The sequence below is a fragment of the Lagenorhynchus albirostris genome, chromosome 17 (assembly GCF_949774975.1).
Source record: "Lagenorhynchus albirostris chromosome 17, mLagAlb1.1, whole genome shotgun sequence".
NCBI lineage: Eukaryota > Metazoa > Chordata > Mammalia > Artiodactyla > Delphinidae > Lagenorhynchus > Lagenorhynchus albirostris.
In genome coordinates, this window is record NC_083111.1 from 21,857,070 (window position 1) to 21,881,505 (window position 24,436).

A 24,436-nucleotide genomic window follows, 5' to 3' on the forward strand; every position below is an offset into this window, starting at 1 on the left:
ATTAGGTGATGATATACCTGGAAAACCCAAGAGATCAACTGAAAAATTACTACAAACAATAAGAGAAATCAGTGAAGTAATGAGATGTAATGTTAATATACAGAAATTATCAGGTTTCATACTTCAACAAACAACTCCTTGAAATATAAAAATGATTAAAAGACACTTATAAAAGAACAACACAAAATATAAAATATTTAGGAGTAAACCTTATAATAATGAAGGTGCAAGACTTCCACAAAGACTACTTTAAAAAACCACTGAAAGACACAAACGAACACTTCTTCAAATGGAAATATATCTCATTCTTGGATAGGTAGACTTAGCAAAATAGAGTCCTTAAGTTCCTTAAGTTGTTTATGAATGTAATGTTTAATTTTTCTGGTTAAAATGTAGTTTAAAAAAATAGACAAGCTGAATCTAAAGTTCATATGGAAAAATACACATATAAGAATAACCAGAAAAGATTGAAAGAAAACCAGAATAAAGTAGGTTTACCTTAGTGGATATTAAAATATTATTATAAAATCTCAATATTTAAAACACGGGTACTGACACACATAGTCAGAACAGTACAACAGAGAATTCAGAAATAGACCCAAATGCCAAAGAGAATATGAGAAAGGTGTTCTCTCAATTCACTGGGGAGAAAAGTTAATAAAGGATGGTGAGATAACCACATAGCCATGTTAAAAAAACAGAAAATAGAGTCCATATGTCATAAATCAGGATAAATTCCAAATGAATAAACAATTTAAGAATGGTTCTAGGTAGAAACATGGAAAAAATTTATTTTACCTTGGTGTGAGGTTGGGCCTTGCTAACTGAATGCAAATCTGGAGACTATAAAAGGAAAAGTAAGTTAAACTACATTTAAAAATAATTCTGCATATCGGAAGACCCTTAAACAAGGTTAAAAGAGATGTATTGTGGGGGAGGAGTGGGGCTAGTCTCCTATAAAGAATTACTAGAAATTGTTAAAAAAGAAAAGGCCAATACCCCCATACATACGTTGACCAGGCTTATAAACAGTTCACAGAAAAGACAATACAAGTGATTCTTTATGATATGAAAAGATGTTCGCTCTCATTATAGGAAAAAAAGCAGTTAAAACCACAGAACTATTTTTCACCTCTCTAATCAGTTAAAAAACCAGAAGTTTAGTATCATACTATGTTGGAGAAACTATGGGAAAATAAGGAAATACACTCTTAGTGGTGGCTTAAGTGTTTGTAACACCTACAGGAGGCAATTTAGCAGTGTCTGTCACAATTAAAATTGTATTTTAAAAATTGCATATAATTTAGTTGCCTAAAGTTTCTTTTCAAAATTATAAATTTGGGAGGGAGATCATTTAAGGACTCCTGATGAGGGAACATTTTAAAATAATATGGTGTTTTCTTGAGTTTTATTTTAATTTATTAAAAATTGTTTTGAAACTGTTTTTTGTTTGTTTTTTTAATTTGTTTGCAGCCCGAACCACCAAAGAAGCCATCTAATTGGAGGAGGAAGCATGAAGAGTTCATAGCCACCATAAGAGCAGCTAAAGGCCTTGGTCAGGCCCTTAAAGAGGGTGGCAAACTTCCTCCCCCTCCTCCACCTTCTTATGATCCTGGTATATGTCATATTGTTGACAGAAATTGTTCATGTGGCAAAGAAATATCGATAGTAGTGATAGATTTCTTATAAATTTTAAGATATTAAACTTAACTTATAATAATTGAACCTAATGAAGCATGATCTTTAAAAGTTTTCCTACAAAATAATGGTGACAATCCAGGTATTTAGGCTTATAAAGACACATCAGTGTTGGACATAGAAATGCATTATCTTTTTATCTCAATACTTTATAAAGCATTTAATATCATTTAAAAATTATGGTAGTAACTGTTAAATGTTAATATTCCAGGAAATTTTTTTTTTTTTTTTTTTTTTTTCCCGATACGCAGGCCTCTCACTGTTGTGGCCTCTCCCGTTGTGGAGCACAGGCTCCGGACGCGCAGGCTCATCGGCCATGGCTCACGGGCCCAGGCGCTCTGTGGCATGTGGGATCTTCCCAGGCCGGAGCACGAACCCGTGTCCCCTGCATAGGCAGGTGGACTCTCAACCACTGCGCCACCAGGGAAGCCCCTCCAGGAGATATTTTAATCATGCATAAAGTCTATTGAAATGTAGTCATTCAGTAAGATTCAAATAATTATGTTGCCTGGTTCTTTGGTATCTTCTAATCTGGGAAGGGAAAAAAAAATCATAATTTTGCTTCTAAAAATGTATTATTCTAGTGGGGTAACCACCGTATAGATGGATATACCTAGATTATGCCCTAAATTCATGTATTTTTATATTTTCTTCATTGGGTGGGTAAAAGTTTCTTGTTTCTTATTCCCAAAAGCAAGGCAAGATGCTGGCAACCACATATGAGATAATTGAGATGATGAAAGATTTAAAATAGCACCGTTGACATTTTGACAGTGGTTAATGGAGTAGCCTCAAGAGGTAGTTATTTTAATATAACAAGTTAGCTGCATTAAAATTGTGTTAGTATTCTAAGTTGGGATTAATTTCTTAGTAAAGAGCAAGTTAGGTATGATCTTTATAAGGAGGGGTTGATACACAATTTCTATAAAGGACCAATAGTTAATATCTTAGGTTATGCAGTCCATAAGGTCTCTGTTTCAACTCCTCAACTCTGCCACTGTTGCAGGAAATCAGCCACAGAAAATATGTAAATGAATGAATGTGGCAGTGTTCCAGAAACATGCACCAGGCAGGCTGGATTTGGCCCATGGGCCCTTGTTTGCCAACTCCTGTTTGAGTCTTAGTAATTAACTTTAATGCTATGAGTATTTCTGGAATGTTCCATTTGGGTTTGCATCTCTTCTATTTCTACCTTAATTTTCCCCATGAAGTTGAATTCTCTCTTTGTTTTAGAGGTATTTGTATATTGCATCTTATTCAACACAGTTATATTTCTCATGTTTATGTTAAGTCAGAGCGGGGGCGGGGGGCAGTTCTTCAGGATAATTTGGACTTCAGAAATTTTTTGATCTCTTAGTCCTGACAGAACAACTTCTTTGTTATTAGAGATTTTAGACCTATTTCACTAGTTAGCAGGACAAATTTCTGAGATTCAGATGAGTGTAAATTCTAAAGGGCAAAAAACTCCATCTCAAAAAGTAAACCTATTGAAATAAATTGAAGATTTTTTTTGACACTGATAAGTTGTTATATGTATTTCTTCTCTGTATCTTATAGAATTGAAATCTTTCACAGTGCTATAAAATTTGGTTCTTTCTGGGATAACTTTAAGATTTATTTTGTGAGAAGTTTTGTTTGTACTATATATTGCATTTGGGGAGAATATATAATCTGCAACATTTGCTGTTTCTTAAATTTGAATTAATTATGTTAGGAGATATATTTTTATTATTCCATCTGTTGGGATCTCTAAGAGAAAATAAAACTGTATAAAGTCTATTAAATTATTTCTTGACAGCTTTCCTCTAATTGAAATTAAAGATTTTAACAGATGAGCCCAAATTTAAAATTTTTATTTTATGTAAATTTTTATTTAATGTAATGTGTTATTAACTACTTAACCTAGTCTACCTTATGAAAATATATATTTGTGATGAAAACATATGGTAATATAGAAGCAAAAAATAATTAACATTTTTCCTTTACTTATTCATTTTTATGTAGGGACGATTTATCTTTTTTTTCCCCTCAAATTTGATTCTAAGCTGGGAGAAAATTGCAGTTTATCGTATACTAGCATACGTTTTTTCTTAAATGTCTTTACTAAGTTTAGATAAGTCAGGTTGGGTGGTTATAAGAAAGTGAGAGTTTTTGCTTAGCAGTTGTTACTTATGTTATGTGTCTTGAGTTACTAACTTATAACTCTTTATGTCCCATTTCAAGTATTATGTTACTAATCTGTTTCTTTTTTCTGTTTTAGATTATATTCAGTGTCCATATTGCCAGAGGAGATTTAATGAAAATGCAGCTGATAGACATATAAATTTCTGTAAAGAACAGGCAGCACGTATTAGTAATAAAGGCAAATTTTCTACCGATACCAAAGGAAAATCGACTTCTCGGACACAGGTAATCATTGTGGTCATTTCTACAAATAAATGAGAAAATGACTTTAAGTTCACAGTTTTGTGTTTATTCTTTATAGCACATTTAACTACAGTTTCTCACCTGCTAAAATTTATATATTACTGTTCAGGGATTTAGTAAGAAATTTGAATGGCTAGTTGAGAACAAAATTTGAAGTGGACTTGCGTTAGTAAAGACTTAAAAATATACAGATTTAAAGAGGTTTTAGGAAAAAAGGGAGAAAATCAGTTTAAAATAGATGCAGCAGATTCAGAGGAAACTAGAGGGGTTAGATGAATGAGAAAATTGCAATAAAAATCCACATTTGAAAATCATGTAAGTTGTGAATGTTTCCATGTTATATATGAGTAACACATTTGAGGAAATGAAAACATGGGGTTACATCCAGACTGCTACTTTTGAACTTTTAGACAAATGGCATTAATGTATGTAAGCCTTCATTTCTTCATCTGTGAAGTGGTAATCTACATAACTATAGTGAGAAGCAAATGAAATGATGTATGTGAAAGCGCTTAGAGAACCATAAACCATATAAGGATTTTGTTATATTAAATTTATTTTTACACTACTGTTGTTTTTCTTTAAGCATATTGTCACATAAAAACTTTGACAATATCATACTTTTAAGCAAATTTTATTTTTCACAAAGCTTTCATCTGTAAACTTTTTTTTAGTACTGTAAACTTAGCAAACAGTAAATAATCAAATCTATTTTTTTGTTACTTATGAATAAAATATTGGATTAAAAGACCACATTGCAATTGAGACCTCCTTGAGAGAATCCTCCTATTGAATTTTTGTTAATATTATTGGAAATGGAGTATATCATTATTACCATCATCGTTGTGGGGAAAGAATAGCGAAGAAAACTCATTTAGAAGAATTTCCAAAACAGATGGAAAACAATGTATATCTTTTGAACAGTTAAGAACATCAATAGGATTTTTTTTGTTTTAAGAATAAAATAGTAGAGCAAAGGAAATACAATAGAATGTGTGCATTCCAACAGCTTGGTGCCAGGTGATTTGTAAATGTAAAATCCAAGTAGTTTTTAAGTTCCCACCTTAAATTTTATCAGTTCTGATACCATGCCTAGTCATATTTATTTATTTATTTATTTATTTCAGTCTGACCCCATATTTTCTCATCTGTATTCATTCAAGAAGTTTCTGAGTATTCTCTTTGAACCAGACACTACCCGGTACTGGATCTACATTAGTAAACTAAGTAGAGTACTTTTCCTAAACACGCTTAAATGCTTCCTTGTCATATTTAGCAGCTGTAATCTGGCCTGATTTCAGCCCACTTTTTGACCCTGCTCTAATCAAAATAATGATGCAAACACAGTGAAGATCAGATTTTTATAGGTAAAAACAAGAAGTTCTACCGTTCAGTTAAGCTGTCATAATCCTTCACTAGGAATTTTATCAAATTTAGGCATGGTTGTATTAAAGTAGACCCATGAAGACATAGGAACCAAAAATATCATCTAATGTATGCTAAATTACATGTCTTGTTATTTTAAAAGAACAAATTATTTTGAAATAACTCATGCATAATTTAGATCCTGCAGTAGTCTTTCATCAGATTAGGCTAGGCTGAGTTACCTTATGAGTTTAAAGCAATACGATAAGTATTTTATGATTTAGGAATTTTCCTAATCATATTCTGATAGGAAATCATATTCTGATTTCCAAATCAGTATTCTGATTGATTCTTACCCTACTTATTCTAAAGTAATGAAGTTTTAAGTCTGGAAAGATGATATGCAATTTTTAATAAATATTTTTCTGATTATTAAAAGGATTCCTATTCTTTATGGAAAATTTGAGAAATATATATATTTTAAAAGTTATCAACATAGTTAACATTTTAAATATCTCTAAGCTCTTATTTTTTACAACACTTTTATTCAGATTTTTTCTTACAATTTTCCCGTTATTTTTTTTGTAAATTATACACATAGAAAACAAAGCATAAAACATAAATACATACATAACCACAAGAAAGTTGAGAAATACAATATCGTTAGTCTTACAAAAGCCTCCACTAGTGTTTCACTCCCAGAATGTAATGTTCTCTCACTCCTAGCCCCCAACACCCATGAAGTAGTCACTATTTTGACTTTACATATAATCAATTTTTGTCTTTTTATATAGTCCCCAGACCACATTAATATTTTTATTTACTATAGCTTTATGAATTTTTTTTAATTGAAGTATAGTGGGTTTACAATATTATATTAGTTTCAGGTATATAGCATAGTGATTCAGTATTTTTACAGATTATACTTCATTTAAATTTATCACATAATAATGGCTATATTTCCCTTGCTGTACAATACATCCTTGTTGCTTATTTATTTTATACATAGTAGTTTGTATCTCTTAATCCCTTATGCCTATTTTGCCCCTCCCACCTTCTCTCACTCCACTGGTAACCACTAGTTTGTTCTCTGTATGTGTGAGTCTGTTTTTTTGTTATACTCACTAGTTTGTTTGTTTTAGATTCCACATATAAGTGATATCATACAGTATTTGTCTTTCTCTGACTTCACTTACTATGATATTCTCTAGGTCCATTTATGTTGCTGCAAGTGGCAATATTTAATTCCTTTTTAATGGATGAATAATATTTCATTGTGTATATATGTATATACCACATCTTCTTTATCCATTCATCTGTCAGTGGACATTTAGGTTGCTTCCATGTCTTGGCTATTGTAAATAGTGCTTCAGTGAACATTGGGGTGCATGTATCTTTTAGAATTAGTTTTCGTCTTTTCCAGATATATGCCCAGGAGTGGGATTGCAGGATCACATGGTAACTCTATTTTTAGTTTTTTAAGGAACCTCCATACTGTTCTCCATAGTGGCTCTACCAGTTTACATTCCCACCAACAGCGTAGGAGGTTTCCTTTTTCTCCACTCTCTCCAGCATTTATTATTTGTAGACTTTTTGATGATAGCCATTCTGACTGGAGTGAGGTGATACCTCACTGTAGTGTTGGTTTGCATTTCTCTGATAATTAGCAGTGTTGAGCATTTTTTCATGTGTCTGTTGGCCATCTCTGTCTTCTTTGGAAAAATGTCTATTTAGGTCTTCTGCCCCTTTTTTTTTTTTTGCGGTACGTGGGCCTCTCACTGTTGTGGCCTCTCCCGTCGCGGAGCACAGGCTCTGGACACGCAGGCTCAGTGTCCATGGCTCACGGGCCTAGCCGCTCCATGGCATGTGGGATCTTCCCGGACCGGGGCACGAACCCGCATCCCCCGCATCGGCAGGCGGACTCTCAACCACTGCGCCACCAGGGAAGCCCTCCCTTTTATATTCTTGCTTCCCTGTTGTAGATTAATTGACTATAGGTGCATGGGTTTATTTCTGGGCTCTCTATTCTGTTCCATTGAGCTAGGTGTGTTATTTTTGTGCCAGTACCACACTATTTTGATTATTGTAGCTTTATATTATAGTCTGAAGGCGGGGAGCATGATACCTCTGGCTTTGGTCTTAGCTTTATAAATCTTGATATCTGGTAGAACTTTTTCTCCTACCTTCTGTTTTTTAAGGTTGTTTTAGCTAATTTTTGTCCTTTGCATTTTCACATAAATTTGAAATTATCTTTTTAACGTCATTGCACACATGTGCACATACATACCCACCTGTATTCGATTTTTGATTAGGATTGCATTGAATCAGCTGGGATTGAGTTTATATCTTCACTGTCTTGGGTTTTCCCAGACTCAGTATTATCAGTCTTTTTCATTTTAGCTGTTGTAGTGAGTGTATGGTGGTGTATTGTTGTGATTTTAATTTACATTTCTTTGAAAACCAAAAACCAATTAGTTTTAGTATCATTTTGTGTTCTTTTTTTTTTGTGGTATGTGGGCCTCTCACTGCTGTGGCCTCTCCTGCTGCGGAGCAGAGGCTCCGGACGCGCAGGCTCAGGGGCTGTGGCTCACGGGCCCAGCCGCTCCGCGGCATGTGGGATCTTCCCAGACCAGGGCACGAACCCGTGTCCCTGCATCGGCAGGCAGACTCTCAACCACTGCGCCACCAGGGAAGCCCTCATTTTGTGTTCTTATTGGTCATTTGTGTTTTCTGTGAAGTATCTGGAAGGTTTTTCTGGTCCTTATTTTAGGTTCTCTTATTGAATGAAAGCATGTGTTAAATATTCTCAGTCTTTTCTCAAATGTGTATTAACAATATTTTCTTCCCTTCTGTGTCTTGGCTTTTTTTTTTTTAAGGATGGCTTTTGAAAAGCAAAAGCTTAAAACTTTGATAAAGTCTAATTTATAAATTATTTCTTTTATGACTTTTTTTTCTTCTTGGTTCTAAGGAATCTTTACCCTTACCAAGCTTGCAAAGATTTTTCTCCTTTATCTTCTAGAAATTTTATAGTTTTAGCTCTTACATTTAGATCTGTGGATTATTTCAAGCTAATATTTGTATGATGTGAAGTAAAGGGCAGTTGTTAATTTTTTTCTATATGGATAATCTGTTGTTTCGGCACCATTTGTTGAAAAGACTTCTTTACCCAATGAATTTGCCTAAGCACCTTGTTTGATCATCCGTTGAATGTATATTTTTAGTTCTATTTCAGGACATACTGTTCTGTTCCATTCATCTGTATGTCTGTTCTTTTATCAATACCACACTATTGCCATACTAAATATTATACCATATAAGCCTTAAAATCATGTAGTCTAAAATTCTTCAGCTTGTTTTTTCTTTTTAAAATTACTTTGGTTATTCTAGGTTGTTTACATTATATATAATTTTTTTTGTTTTGCTAGTTTCTACAAAAAAAGTCTACTAGTGCTTGATTGAAATTACATTAAATATATAAATCATTTGGGGAAAATTAACATCTTAATATTGAATTGTCCAGTCCATGAATTTGTTATATTTCTTGCTTATTTAGGTGTTCTTTTTTTTAATTGAATATAATTGATGTAGAACATTATATTAGTTTCAGGTGTACAACCTAATGACTCAATATTTGTTTATATTACAAAGTGATCACCACAATAAGTCTAGTTAACATCCATCATCATACACAGTTACCTAATTTTTTTTCTTACGATGAAAAACAGAATTTATTTCAAGAGTGTTTTCCTTATCTTGTTTGATCTTGACGTTGTTTCTAATCTTGCACCCTACTATTTTGTTAAATTCACTTATTATAATAGCTTATTGTAGATACCATAGGGTTTTTCTATGTACACAATCATGTCATCTGTAAATAAGGACAGTTTTACTACCTCCTCTTCAATCTCTATGCCTTTTTCTCCCTGTAATAATTTATTACACTAGCTAGAATTTTCAGTCCAGTGTTGAGTAAAAGTTGTGAAAGAGAGTTGCTTTCTTCCTGTTCTTAGGTGAAAACCATTCAGTTTTTCACCATTGAGTACGATATTGCTGTGGATTTTTGTTGATGCCCTTTGTCAGGCTGAGAAAGTTCTCTTCTAATTGCTGAGAGTTCTTTTTTAAACCGAGAATGCATTTTGCATTCTGTCAAACGCTCTTTATCTATTGAAATACCATAGTTTTTCTGTTACTCTGTTAATGTGATGAATTGCACTTATTTATTTTCAGATGTTAAACCAACTTTGCATTCTATGAATAAATTCTATTTTGTTATGAATTATTGCTCTTTTTATAAATTATTGGATTTGATATGCTAAAAATTAGAATTATTGCCTCTATGCTTGTGAGAAATATTGGTGTGTAGTTCTCTTCGTTTGATGTTTTTAGCTGGTCTCTTGGTATCAGGGTAATGCTAGCCTCATATGGATTTGCAGTTATTTCCTCCTCCATTGCCTGAAAGAGTTTGTAAATTCTTTTTTTGTAGACTTTTACAGTAATGGTATTATTCCTATTGTGTATGTTTGCTAAAATTCACCAGTGAAGCCATCTAGGTATGGGTTTTTCTTTTTTTCAGAGCTTTTCATCTACATCATTTTCTTGGGTAGATACAAAGCTGTTCAGATTTTCATTTCTTCTTGGTGTCAGTTTGGGCAATTTGTATCTCTTAAGTAATTTGTGTAATTGGATTTATTGACCTAAGGTGTTAACTTCTTAACGTAGAAATACGTTGTGATATCCTCTTTTTCATTCCTAATACAGGTATTTTGTATTCTCTTTTTTCCCCTCTGGTTAGTTTCTTTCCCTTGATTATTCTGTTTAGAGATTTATTGATTTCATTATATCTTTTCAGAGAAACAGCTTTTGGTTTTATTGCTCTAGCATTGCTTTAGCTACATCTCAAAAATCTGAATGTGGTTTTTTTTTTCTTATTCAGTTCAAAACATTTTTAAATTTGTGACTTCTTTTACTCAAAGTCTAGTCAAATATGAGTCATTTACTTCCAGATACAGTCATCCCTTGGTATCTTTGGAGGACTGGTTCCAGGAACCCCACCCCACGCTCCCTGCCCCACCAAGGATAAGTCCCTAATGTAAAATTGCATAGTGTTTGCATATAACCTGCATCCTTCCCACATATTTTAATCAGATCATCTCTAGATTACCTATAATATCTAATACAATGTAAATGCTATGTAAATAGTTGTAAATACAGTATAAATGATATGTAAAATAGTTGTGTGCATGTGGCAAATTCAAGTTTTGCTTTTTGGAACTTTTTGGAATTTTTTTTGACCTGTGGTTAGTTGAATCCATGGATTCGGAACCTGTAAATGTGGAACCAGTGGATGTAGAACCCGTGGATACAGAGGACCAACTGTGTTTGGAGCTGTTCTAGATGTTTTGTTGTTGTTGTTTTAATTCTGTTCTGGTCTGAGAATGTACTTGGTAAGATTTTTATCTTATTGGGATTTGTTTAATTGCCTAGCATGTGGTCTCTTAATGAATGTTCTGTGGCATATGAAAAGCAGAGTGTATTCTGCAGTTGTTGGGTATAAAGTTTTATAAATGTCAGTCAGGTAAGGTGGCTGGTAGCTTCATTCAGATCTTCCATGTTCTTTTTATTCCATCAGTTACTAAGAAATGTGTTAAAATCTTTATGATTGTGAGCTTTTCTGTCTCAGTAATTTTGCCAGTTTTTGCTTCAAGTATTTTGAATTTCTCTTATTAAATGTGTTTTACATTTACAAATGTAATAGCTTCTGTATTTATTGATTCTTTTATCATATGGAGTGTCCCTTTTTGTCTTTAGTGACATTCCTTGTGTTGAAATTTGTTTCATCGATAACATAGCTGTTTCAGCTTAATTATCCTAATTTTCCTTCTATTCTTTAACTTAAATTTGTAGGTTTGCATCTTCTGTAGACAGCCTATAGTTTTCTTTAATCCATCTGACAACCTCAACCTGTTTGTTGAAGTGTTTTGGCATTTACACTTAATGTAATCATTGATATGTTTGTGTTTAGGTCTGCTATGTTGCTATTTTCTATTTTGTCTTTATTTTTGTTTTTATTCCTCTGTTACTTCTGCCTTGCCTCTCTTGTTTTAGTAGAAGACATTTTATTTTCTCTATTGGCTTTCTAGCCATAAGTCTCTATATTTTTTAAAGTCGTTACTCTAGGAATAACAAAATGCATCTTTAACTTAACCCTGTCTATTGATATGTTTATATACCTCTCGCCAATCTTAGTGCTGTTGTTGTATATATGTAAAACTCTGTAGACATTATAAAGCCATCAATACTCTTGATGCGTATTGTTATAAGTGTTATACTTACTGCTTTAAAATCTGTCTTTTAAAGAAATTAGGAGAAAATAATATGTGAATATATATTTATACATATATAGGCACACACACTATATATATTTATGCATACATGTATATACTCTGCATTTTATATTTACTCACATATTATCATTTCCAGACCTCTTCATTTCTTCTTATAAATCTCTGTTGCCATATTTAGTCATTTTCCTTCAGCCCAAATAAGTTTCTTTAGCCTTCTAATAGTACAGATCTGCTGGCAATGAATTCTCTGTTTTTGGTTATCTGAAAAAATGCATATATTTTACATTCATTTCTCTGTTGAGATTCCCTATATTGTTCATTCACTGTTACCATATTTCCCTTTAATTCTTGTGTATATGTTCCTTTAATTTTTGAACATATTTATAATAACTGTTTTGAAATTCTTAATTACAAAGTCTTACACACCTGTGCCCACTTGAAGTCAGTTTCTGTTGACTTTTTTTTGCTGAATATGGGTCATGCTTTCCTGTATTCATTTTCCTTTTCTTGTCTCCCCTTTCCCCTTCCCTTCCACTTCCCTTCTCTTTCTCGTTTCCTGAAATTAAACCCAGAGATACACAGTTTCCAGAAGGACTGCTTTTGGATGATTTCCAATCTCTTAAAATCCTTTTTTTAAATCTATAGGAGGATTATATCTGTATCTATAAGGAGGATTATAGATTATCTATAGGAGGATTATACAGCTGCTTCATTTCTCCACCACTGAATTTGTAATCTGTTATTTTATTTTTAATTTCTTCTTCTAATTTTCTATGTTACTTTCTATAGTTTCCAATTCCCTGTTGATATTTTCAAAGTTGTCTTTTATATCTTTGAATGTAGTAAGCATAATTGTTTTATGTTATGTGTCTGATAATTGTTACATCATGTGACCTTTATGGATATGTTCTTGCTTTCTTTTTTCATTTGTGGTTCCTTATATCATTATGTTTGTAATTATTATTGACCATTTTCTGCTGTTGCCCTTAAAATGTTATTCTCGAGGATTAATCTTGTGAAGTGCCTTTTTCAGAGAAAATTTGTGCTTGTTTATTCCAGGTATCTACCAGTCTGGAGACACATTAAATTAAATTACTGGCTTTAGTTTGCTGTACCATCTAGTAATGCATAATCATAAAGCAAATCCATGTGATTGCCAGACCCTGTTACAATCTCACATGGTGTTGGCCTGGCAGTTCTTTTTCCTCTCATCTGACATTCAGTGCTTTTAAAATGATTTTTTATACTTTCCTCAGCATTTAAAATTTTTTAGTTGAAGGGTTGGTACAAATAGTTCCTTTTACCATTTTATCAGAAATGAACATCCTCCACGTTCTTTAAGCTTTTTCCAGTTTCAATAAAAAGTCTTCGTAAATATAAATATGTTACTAACACAATTTATTAGATTTGTGATCTGTATAAAAACACATGAAATAATCACCTAACAAATACTTATATGACGAATGAAATATGTATTGAGTATAACTATAAAATCAGAGTTTGTTCTTTTGATCATTAAAGTAATTTTATACAAAATGGTTGCTAGCTAGAGTCATCCTGAAAGCCTACCAGTAGAATTTCAGCTTGATGTTGTAGAATAGATAAAATACAGGTCAGTAAGGAAGGAGTCATATTATCTAGGTCAGGGGAACAGCAAGTTACTGAGAGACAGGTGAATATGTTTTGAACAAGAGGCATTCAGAGTAGTATGAGGATTCAATAAGGAAACTAACATGACTAGTTTGGGTTGAAAGTAATAGGAAATATTATAGGAGATAGATAAAGTTGGGCTAGGTTCTGGTCATCTCAGATCTGACCAAAAAATTGAGTAAAATAGTAGGAGGTCTCTACGGAGGGGAAAAACAAAGCACCTTTTGAAAGGAATATTCTGCCTTTTTCTGTTTGTAAGCCATTAATTAATAATAGTAATTCCTAATATGTGAATAAAAATTTCTAGTACCGGTATATAATGCTGCCAGGGCCCTTCCTGCCTAAAATTTGACCTCTCAATGTGTAATATGCTATACCAGTATCTTATTAATGCTAATCATTTTGCTCTGTTTTTGGTAATTAGCACAGTATGAGTGGGTCACCAATCCTGTTTCTTAATCCAATTTTATTGACCCTACTTTTAGTAGACATGCCTCTAATATTTTGACAAATCTTTGTTAGGTCTTTTTTTCCATATTGTTAGTTTTAAAATCTTGCCTAATGTCTTCATTAGCATTGGTATTTTAGTAGGAGAGACTGACACTAACCAGAAATACCCCTTAGGTTTTCAAAGAAACAGTATATTTATATGGCTCATCTCCAAAGTCTCCTAGTCATTTGTTCATTTGACAGACAGTTATCGAAGGTTTTCTAGTTGCCAAGTGCTTAAGAAATTGCAGTTTCTGGCATTATACTGCCAAATGTCCATGTTATTTATGTGTGTGTGTGTGTGTGTGTGTGTGTGTGTGTGTGTGTGTGTGTGTGTGTGTGTGTGTGTGTGAGAGAGAGAGAGAGAGAGAGAGAGAGAGAGAGAGAGACCATTTTACCAAGATTTGTTTTTGTAAAAGGTCAGACACTGAATTTTGAAGAGAGATAATATTTGAGTTCAAAATTTGTGCTTAGCAGTTTTCATTAGTAGCAAGCACATCTTAAATTTTATACTGATTATAGGTTATAAATGTGATTTGATTTTTGAAAATTAGGTTTAAAAACAATTTTTCTCATTAAGTCCAAAGCAATCTAAATAATGCATTGGGCTCAAGTACACATACATGCAAGTCATCACCTTATAGTTGGAGTATAGAGCTAGAACTAAGGTGGCGTGAGTCTTAATTCCTATTTTGTTGTTAAGTTGGGGTGTAACCCTGGGCAAATTCACTTCTTTATCTTGGAGTGGGCGTTCAATAAGATTCTTTTAAATTCAGTAACAGAGCAAAATTTGGCTCAAGTAAGAGACAGTAAAATAAAATTAACGGTGATATCTCTAGAGAAGAGAGAAAAAATGAGAATAAACGAGATAAGCTAAAATACCCTATCTTTCTCAGCCCACATCCCATTCATCTAACATGGTCTGGTGAGGTTAATAAAGCCAGAATTAGCTCTTTCTCTCCACATTGGGGCAATAATCCATTAAGCAGCTATTGTAAAACTTGTTCAGACTGATAGGTACTCTTATGAATTTTTATCAGTAAGAAATATGACTGGATTATATATATGAAATATAAAACCATACCCAGGAACATGTAAGAATATTGACCTTTAAAGCTACACCACTGAGTGAGCATCATTGGGTGTTTCGAAGTTTTTCTGTTATTATGGTTGGCATTTAAAATCTTAACATTGAGGGCTTCCCTGGTGGCGCAGTAGTTGGGGGTCTGCCTGATGATGCTAGGGGACACGGGATCGTGCCCCAGTCCGGGAAGATCCCACATGCCGCGGAGCGGCTGGGCCCGTGAGCCATGGCCGCTGAGCCTGCGCGTCCGGAGCCTGTGCTCCACAACAGGAGAGGCCACAGCAGTGAGAGGCCCGCGTACCGCAAAAAAAAATCTTAACATTGAGGAAATTTTTTTTCCATTTCATCCATTTTGTTTTCTTTGAATGAGGAAAAGTTGCTCTTAGTTTATTTTAGCAGTACAACATCTGAGCCAAACTTTTAGTATTCCAGTTTTGAGAAGAAACATATTTTGGGAAACCTCTCTGTGAGGTGATATATTTTAACCTACACTTTCTAAATTTGGATAATCCAGGAACTAATAAAAAGATTGCTCATTTAAGGTAATGTATGCTTTTGAAATACTGGTTTACAATCCATAATCAAAGAGTGATGATGATCAAATATTTTATTTTCATTATTTTAGTATAAGCCTCCTGCACTTAAAAAGTCCAGTTCTCCTGGAGCCACCTCATCAGGATCTTCACGATTACCACAGCCAAGTGGCACTAGCAAAACTGTTGTAGGTAATGAGATCCATAAAATAACTTGATTTTTTTTCTTTTAACAGTGTTGGTACAAAAGGAAATGAATATAGTATTCTGTTCTGGATTATTCAAAATAGATTTATAATTAGGATGAGATGTGTAGGATAAGTAATTATTTTGGTTTAGAAATAAAGTAACTTTCAGTAGCTTCTACTTTAGATATTTTATAGTCCTTTTTTTTTTTTTAGTTATATGTCTACCCTCAGTGTTGTAGTGATATATCATCTCTTGAGAATAGTCAACCAAGTTCTTCTCTTGATTCTTTGACCACAGTATTTTTCCCTCATTTCTACCTATCCCTCTCTGAACTTGACAGTTATCCTTAGTAGACAAATATTTAATGATTTGAAGGAAATATTGATTACTGAAGTGTATCTTTATTTGTATATAAATTGTAAGAAAGAAATACAGAAATTATAAATGAAGAATGTGTATGTTGTTCCCTGGAAATTTTATTTAATTTTTTTTTCTTATTTGATAACTCATTTTGTTATTTTGCCACAAAGATTTATTGCCACTAAAGCACTGTTTTCCTTGTCAGATGTTCTGTTTTATGTGATTTTTGTTTTTCAGACTGTCGTTAAAACTAATACCTTTTTTATTATAAGGTGTTCCTTCAGGTAAAGTGTCTTCAGTTAGCAGCTCTTTGGGAAGCAAACTTCAGACCTTGTCTCCCTCCCATAAAGGGATAGCAGTCCCTCATGTAGGGTAAGTCTACATTGAATTTAATTTATTAGTGATACATACATACATATATATACACACACGATACTAAGGTTTTATTTTGTTTAGGTAATTGGCTTTTTCATTAATCTTAATTTCTAAGTTTGTCTTTTAACATATTGCTCATCAGGAGATCACACACTGCTACTGAGAATCTAAATTAGTATAACCAGTTAGGAAGAAAATCTGGTGGCATTTATCAAGAGTCTTAAAAACATTCATATCTTCGATTGAATAATTTTATTTCTGGGAATCTAGTCTAAGGAAATCACTTAAAATATGGTAGATTTTTATAATCATTATTTTTTAAGCACGTATCAGGCACTGTGCTAGATATTTTACATTATTTTCATTAAAACTACCCACTGCCATAGGATGAGAGGATCAGAGAAGCAGAGTAATTCGCTCAAAGCTACACAGCTGTTAAGATTTGGAAGCAGGATACAAATTGGAGTCTCTTTGGCAGTAAACACTGGTCTCTTTTCATGTTTTTTCTATAAAGTAAAAAAAAAAAAAAAACACCCAAATGTCTAGCTTTGAATAGGAAATTGTGAAAATCTACAAAAGAATATTATACAGTCATCAAATATATATAAATTTTAAAAAGATGATCCTGCTATTATAAGAGAAGTATGTGGGATACAAATTCCATGTATACTTTGATAGAAGCTATAAAAATTTAATAACTTTAAAATACTTTTTGTCTTTCTATGGTTTTATGTACATGGCTTTTAATAAAGTAGCATAATTAAGCTTTCAACAATTATTTTAATCTGGGAAAATTTGTTGATAACACTAGAGTTTTTAATAGAAGTCTTTCTATTCCAGTAGAAACTCATTTTCCATTTTGATAAACTAGAAAATTAAGAAATTGCCATATGATTATCTTTGGCAATGCAGCCTCTTATTCTTTATCTTTACACATACTGATAAAGTTGATTTAGGAAACATAGCGTACATTATTTTCAGATCTAGGTTCTCACTTTGGTTTTTATGTAGGAAATATATATGATGGTATCTATCCATAGAGACTAACTGCCTTTTGTTTCCTAATTTGGACTACATAGAAAGTGTAAGACCTAAAAAGAGTTTAATGTAATTATTGTAGAAAAAGAACGAGATCTGATTAGTTAAATGTCTTTCCTCTTTGTTGTGCTTCCAAAAAGAAGAGACAGGCTATCCTTAAGAAAGAGACAGGTTATCAGTAGGACAGGTGGTTGAAAAGTAAAAAGCTCATCTTCCAGTGCTAAAAAAAACTCATCGATTTTTGTTTGTTTGTTTGTTTGTTTTGCTTCTCTGCTGAGTTGACCCACTAGATATTTAACTGAAGTATAGACATAGCAATATGTTTTAACTTTACAAACAGTAGTTTCATTTAGTTGATTATGAATTAAAGGCTGGTAGTTTTTTAGTACCTTTCCTTTCATACTGGTAATTTTATCAGTTGACACTATTAAGTTGTACTGACACCATTTTTAAAACAGGACATGTGAAGCTGGCTGGTAAGATGAAAAGGGTTACTGACTTTGGATTAGAAAGCTAGGCTTCTAGATCCTACTTTGCCCCTAAATACCTATATGACTTTGTGCATATCTCTTTTCTCTGTTTCGCTCTGACAACTTTCTGTGACTGCTTACACCTTGACAGATGATCTAAGAAAATCTGACCAACATTTATTTATCTTTAGGAGAAAATTTTTTACTAACTAGCAAAGGCTTTAGGCACAAGAATTTTATAAGTTATGTGCTGCTACAGTGCTATAAAGATTTAAAATTTTTGGTGGTCCCATATTATATTAAACTGTCAAACATAACTATTTAAATCCCAATTTTATATATGATCCTTATGTGTTAAAGGCGTTGTTTCCAACTACTGGAAGGAGAGTGGTGATGTGTGCTTCTGATCAATATATTACTGTATTAACTGGAACATTACTGTATTACTATATTGAATAGAATCCTTCATGACTATTTAGTGGCACAGCTGGTTATGTTTTTTAGATTATTGAGGTAATGATTTGTCTCTTGCCCTTACTAGATTATAAGCTCTGTGATAGCAAAGCCCTGTGTCTGCTTTGCTTACAGATATAACTACAAAATGTAAATAGTATAATGCTTGGCATATAGGCACACAAATTTTTGGTGAATATATGAAAAAAATAGTGAATCAATAAATTCCTCATTTGTCAATTTTTTGACCCATCACAGAATCATGGTCTGGTAGTGGTAAGAAAATTACTAGAGGTTTATATGATAATAACCATTTTTATTGACACAGATAATTCAGGATTGAGTAAAGATAGAATTAAGACATCTGACTAGCTGTGATGTTCAAGCAGTTGAGCACCCTTCTGAGATTAGTAAAATGAGTCGTTTTAGTGGCTTGATTATTTAGAGCATGGTATATATAATCTTTATTGTGGTCAGCTTTAATCATACATATCAGTGGTCTGTAATGTTTAGCATATATTGGAGTCATACCGCAGAAAAATTTATCTTTTTACTTGGAAAAATTCTCATATGTTTGATAATTCTAGACAACCTGTGGGTTGACTGATATAAACAGAATTTTTATTTAAGCAAAACATACCCCTGATAGAAAATTTTTTTCTTAGCTAAAAGATGATTTTCTTTACTCCTAGAGATTTTAGACGTATGATGAAACACAGAGCTTTGAAATAAATATTGCCATGCTTGAATTGTATCAGAGAGTTTACATAGTCATGTCTTGAGAATTGTATTTTCTTAATGGTTAATTACTAGCTTAAATGAATACTTCAGCTGATAATTTTCAATAGCTAAAGTGTCAAATTTCAAAGATTTACTTCTGTTCAGTTACTCTGAAAAACAGGAGTTTACTTTGAGATATAATGTAATAGATGTGGTAAAATTAGAGAAACAGAATGCATGTAAGGAGCACTTTTTAATAAAAAAAAAGAAATTAGTTTCTCATACTTTATATTAACAAAAGTGAGAAATAAATGTCTAGGTTTTTTTTTTTGTGTGTGTGGTACGCGGGCCTCTCACTGTTGTGGCCTCTCCCGTCGCGGAGCACAGGCTCTGGATGCGCAGGCTCAGCGGCCATGGCTCACGGGCCCAGCCGCTCTGCGGCATGTGGGATCTTCCCGGACCGGGGCACGAACCCTTGTCCCCTGCATCGGCAGGCGGACTCTCAACCACTGCGCCACCAGGGAAGCCCAAATGTCTAGTTTTTAAGTATATTTTTGTATGAGTGGAAGCAGGCTTTTCTTATAAGCCAATCTTTTGATGTGTGTGGTTTGTGTGGACCATTATTTAGATTTTTCTGAATTTCTCTGTCTTTTAATATTGATATAGAAATGCCACAACCTAGAATTTCAGAGTTTGGCTTCTTTTGTGGATAACAATGATTTAGGCTGTTGGACTAGGGAAGCTCACTTTGCCATGGAATTGAGATACTACATTATCTATATAGGATTGATGAGTTTAGGATTAAAATTAATTTGTCATTAATTTTATGACAGATTTCAAAACTTTGAGTGCCTCAAATTATCAGAGCTATAGATGTCTACAAAGATACAAAATACCACTTGATAAATTTTTTCCCCAAATTATTTCAGACATCATTTTTTTTTTATTTTATCTATTCTGCTTTGTTAGTCGTACAGGACTGAGTGGCTTATTTTCTAAGGATTCATTCTAATGGTATCAACAATAAACAAGGACCTTCCCTAGGTTAAAGTTTGTCTCAAATTAGAAATAGATTGATACTGTTGCCAAATATTTTTTAAAATGCTCATTCAGCTATGAATATTTGGAAAGCCTGCCAAAGTATTGTTCCTTTCTAGATATACTAATGATATCATAGCAGTTACATGCAACTAGAGATAGTCCTTTTAAAAATTCTAGGTCAAAATTGAAGAGTTTATCATCTATAGAAATGTATTAGCTTGACAAAAAGTTAAGTGTTTTTGTCTAGGAATACAGGATAATCTAGTGATATTTATCATAACTATAGTAAAATTTTAAAGATCATCATTGAAATCTGCCTTTCATTTAGATTTTCAAAATCTTAAAACACTGGCATGCTCTCATGTATGGAATTTTGATATTTTAGAACAGGTGATCTTTTTGTACTTTTTTTTTTTTTTTTTTTTCCGGTACGCGGGCCTCTCGCTGTTGTGGCCTCTCCCGTTGCGGAGCAAAGGCTCCAGACATACAGGCTCAGCGGCCATGGCTCACGGGCCTAGCGGCCCCGCGGCATGTGGGATCTTCCCAGACCGGGGCACAAACCCGTGTCCCCTGCATCGGCAGGCGGACTCTCAACCACTGCGCCACCAGGGAAGCCCCCAACAATTGTTTTTATTGGAACATTGCCACACCCAATTGTTTATATATTGTCTGTGGCTGCATTCATGCTACAGTGACAAAGTTGAGTGTGACAGAGATGGTGTGGCTTACAAAGCCTAAAATATTTACTGTCTGGCTTTTTACAGGAAAGGTTTGCCACTCCCTTTTTTTCTGAATGAGCGAGTTATCATAGGAATTAGATATTTATAATTTGAAGGTATGGGTTTTAAGGATTCTTCATTTATTCCCAAGAATAGAACTGTTTTTAAGTCATGTGGAATATCTAGGAAGTTAGGCCAAAGATTAGTGTTCCTGTGAACCAAAGGGTTTTTTTAAAAAAAACCTTTTATTAATCCATTCAAACACATTACTGTGGTTGAATTGAAAGAACAATAAGAGATTAAAAATACACTTTCATGTTGATTCTGACCAAATCTAGGTGCCAATTTCAGGACATATCCTTGAATTTCATATGGGAGTCTACGTTATGTGTAGAATTGCTTATTCTGCACCAAATTTACCCTGTGTAGGTGTGCTTGCTTGGCTTCAAAATACCTTCCTTTTTTTTCCTTAGCAGTAGCAAGATTTCTTTTACTGCTGAATGGATTTGTTTATTCCTGCCTTAATTTCTTTCAGACCTTGGGTGTATCACTGTCATTACTGAATTGGACCCTTTAAAAGAAAAATAGCATAGAGGCATTCTAAAAACATTTATATTGATAGTCCATAATTATTACTATCAAATTGAAATTTCTCAAACTTTGTAAATAATGTAAAAATACATTATAAAGTAGATTTCTCATTGTACTTTTTCAAAATTTATTAACAGAGTAACCCCCAATGTAGATAGATGTATAAATTCAATATTAAAATCAACAAAGGTGATTTTTTTTTCATAACTTGAAACATCTAAGGCCCCTGAGGGCAGGCCAAACATGTAATAGAGAACTCCTGGTTCCTTTACTTGTTTTATTCACTTCCTTAAGTCAGTTACTGATGGTGTGCAAGACCAAGAAAGACATAGAGAAGGAAGGAACTTTGACCAAAGAGCAATCAGTTGGGTTTAAAACTTTAAATTGCTTTTGAAAATATGTCACTACTTTTGCAAAGATTTCAGTTTCTTTTCAAGTATCCCTTTATCTTGTTCCTGCTTTGACTTATCTTTAGTGCTACTGAAGGTATAGGGACAGAAAAGAAGGGGTTTAATAGAAAAGGAGACGTGAGCAAAGAAGTGTTCTTGTTCACTAAAATAAATATGAAGATGGTAAATGGTCTGGATCCGAGTCAGTTTAGGGAACCGTTTAAGTATTTGAAAGGTCTTCTTTCATAAACTGATAATTTTACCTTTTAAATTTTTTATTGAAGTATAGTTGATGTACAGTATTATATGTTTCAGGTGTGCAACATAGTGATTCACAGTTTTTAAGGTTATAATCCATTTATAGTTCTTATAAAATATTGGCTATATTCCTTGTGTTGTTCAGTATATCCTTGTAGCCTGTTTATTTTATACATGGTAGTTGGAACCTCTTAATCTCTTGCCCCAAACTCTCCCTCCCTCCTTCCATCTCCGCACTGGTAACCACTAGCTTGTTCTCTATATCTGTGAGTCTGTTTCTTTTATGTTATATTCACTATTTTATTTTATTTTTTAGTTTCCACATATAAGTGATACCATACAGTATTTGTCTTTCTCTCTCTGACTTATGTTCACTTAGCATAATAATACCCTCCAAGTCCATCCATATTGTTGCAAATGGCAAAATTTCATTTCTTTTTAAGGCTGTATAGTATTCCGGTATGTCTGTGTGTGTGTGTGTGTGTGTGTGTGTGTGTGTGTGTATTCATTACATATGTGTGTGTGTATATATGTACATATATATGTATATATCACATCTTCTTTATCCATTCATCTGTTTATGGACACTTAGGTTGCTTCCATATCTTGGCAATTGTAAGTAATGGCACTATGAACATTGGGTGCATGTATCCTTTTGAATTAGTGTTTTTTTTGGATCTGTACCCTGGAGTGGAATTACTGGGCCATATGGTAGTTCTATTTTTAGTTTTTTGAGAAACCTCCTTACGTTTTCCACAATAGCTGCACCAGTTTACATTTTCACCAGTAGTGTACAAGGACTCCCTTTTCTCCACATCCTCACCAACATTTGTTGTTTGCGGTTGTTTTGATGGTAGCCTTTCTGACAGGTGTAAGTTTTGATAGCTCATTGTGGTTTTGATTTGCATTTCTCTGATGATGAGCATCTTTTCATGTGCCTGTTGGCCATCTGTAGGTGTCTTTGGAAAAACGTCTATTCAGGTCTTTTGTTTGTTTTTTTTAATGTTGAGTTGTATGAGCTGTTTATATTTTGAATATTAACCCCTTAAAGGTCGTATTACTTGCAAATATTTTCTGCCATTCAGTTGGTTGTCTTTTTGTTTTGTTAATGGTTTCTTTTGCTGTGCAAAAGCCTTTAAGTTTAATTAGGTCCCAGGATAATTTTAAAATGTATTTAATTAGCCCAACATTGACTATTATTTCATGGTATTTAAAATATATATGTAAGCAAAATTTATATGTAAAAACACTTAAATATATAAATTCATTTATATAAAATTATATTTATTAAAAATTATAGAAAATACTTTATGTATAAATTTATGTATTATATAATCTTGATTACATTATGAAATTTTTAAATTTTATTTTTGTACGGTTAGACCTTAATAATAACATAGCATAACAGTAGCAGATTTTACTGGAACATAAGTTCAAGTGATTTGAGCTTAATACAACATATGCTAACATTTAGCCTAAGTAACATTTGAACACACACATACATATACATAGGTAGATATATCAACTGAGTTGAATTTCATAACACAGGTATGTGGTACAGTAAAATCATCATTGGAACTGCCTTTTAATTACGTTTTTAAAATCTGAAAAATACTAGCAGTTTTTTCATATATGGAAAATGTGTAATATTCCCACTAGATAATTACCTTTAGATTTTACTCATCTCCTTTGTTTTATCGTACATAAGATTTTAATAGTTCTTATCATGTTAGAGGAATTCATTTTTAAAATGTTTCTAAATTTTTAAATTTTAATTGCAATAACTTTTTTCTGAGGAAGAAAGTAAGATCTTTTATTTCTTTTTCCAAATCCACAGATGGCTTTTGTGAGATAAACACTGTTTGGAACAATAATGTTTTGATTGTTATTAAGTAATTTAAAGAGAAATCTGATTTCTTAAGTAAAATTCGAAATAGGTGAATTTTCCAGTAATCTCTCACAAATAAAGCCCATAAAATTAATATTCTGAGACATGAGTCTCAGAATTAATGTTCTGAGACTCATGTCTCAGAAATTTCAGAAATTTTGATATATATACATATATTTAATGGAGGCATCTAAAAAATCCTTTAAAATGTTTTTGGGAGTATGATGTAAACACCTAATTTAAGTATCACCACCAGCAAAATATTAATATCACCTTTTACATCAAAATGCCTGCTATGTATAGGATACTGAAGGAACAGAAAGTGGATAAAATGTGTCCTTCCTTAGAGACCCTT

At 32.9% G+C, this 24,436-nt stretch overlaps 1 protein-coding gene across 7 annotated transcripts in view; it reads left to right on the forward strand.

Moving 5' to 3' along the window:
- Nucleotides 1–24,436, forward strand: part of ZC2HC1A (zinc finger C2HC-type containing 1A) — a 234,526-nt gene that overhangs the window by 21,599 nt on the left and 188,491 nt on the right. For all 7 annotated transcript variants that reach the window (XM_060128011.1, XM_060128010.1, XM_060128005.1 and 4 more), the window contains exons 4-7: nucleotides 1,474–1,615; nucleotides 3,959–4,107; nucleotides 15,683–15,782; nucleotides 16,412–16,511. In XM_060128011.1, coding sequence (XP_059983994.1) covers nucleotides 1,474–1,615; nucleotides 3,959–4,107; nucleotides 15,683–15,782; nucleotides 16,412–16,511 — 491 coding nt within the window. The remainder of the gene's footprint in view (nucleotides 1–1,473; nucleotides 1,616–3,958; nucleotides 4,108–15,682; nucleotides 15,783–16,411; nucleotides 16,512–24,436) is intronic.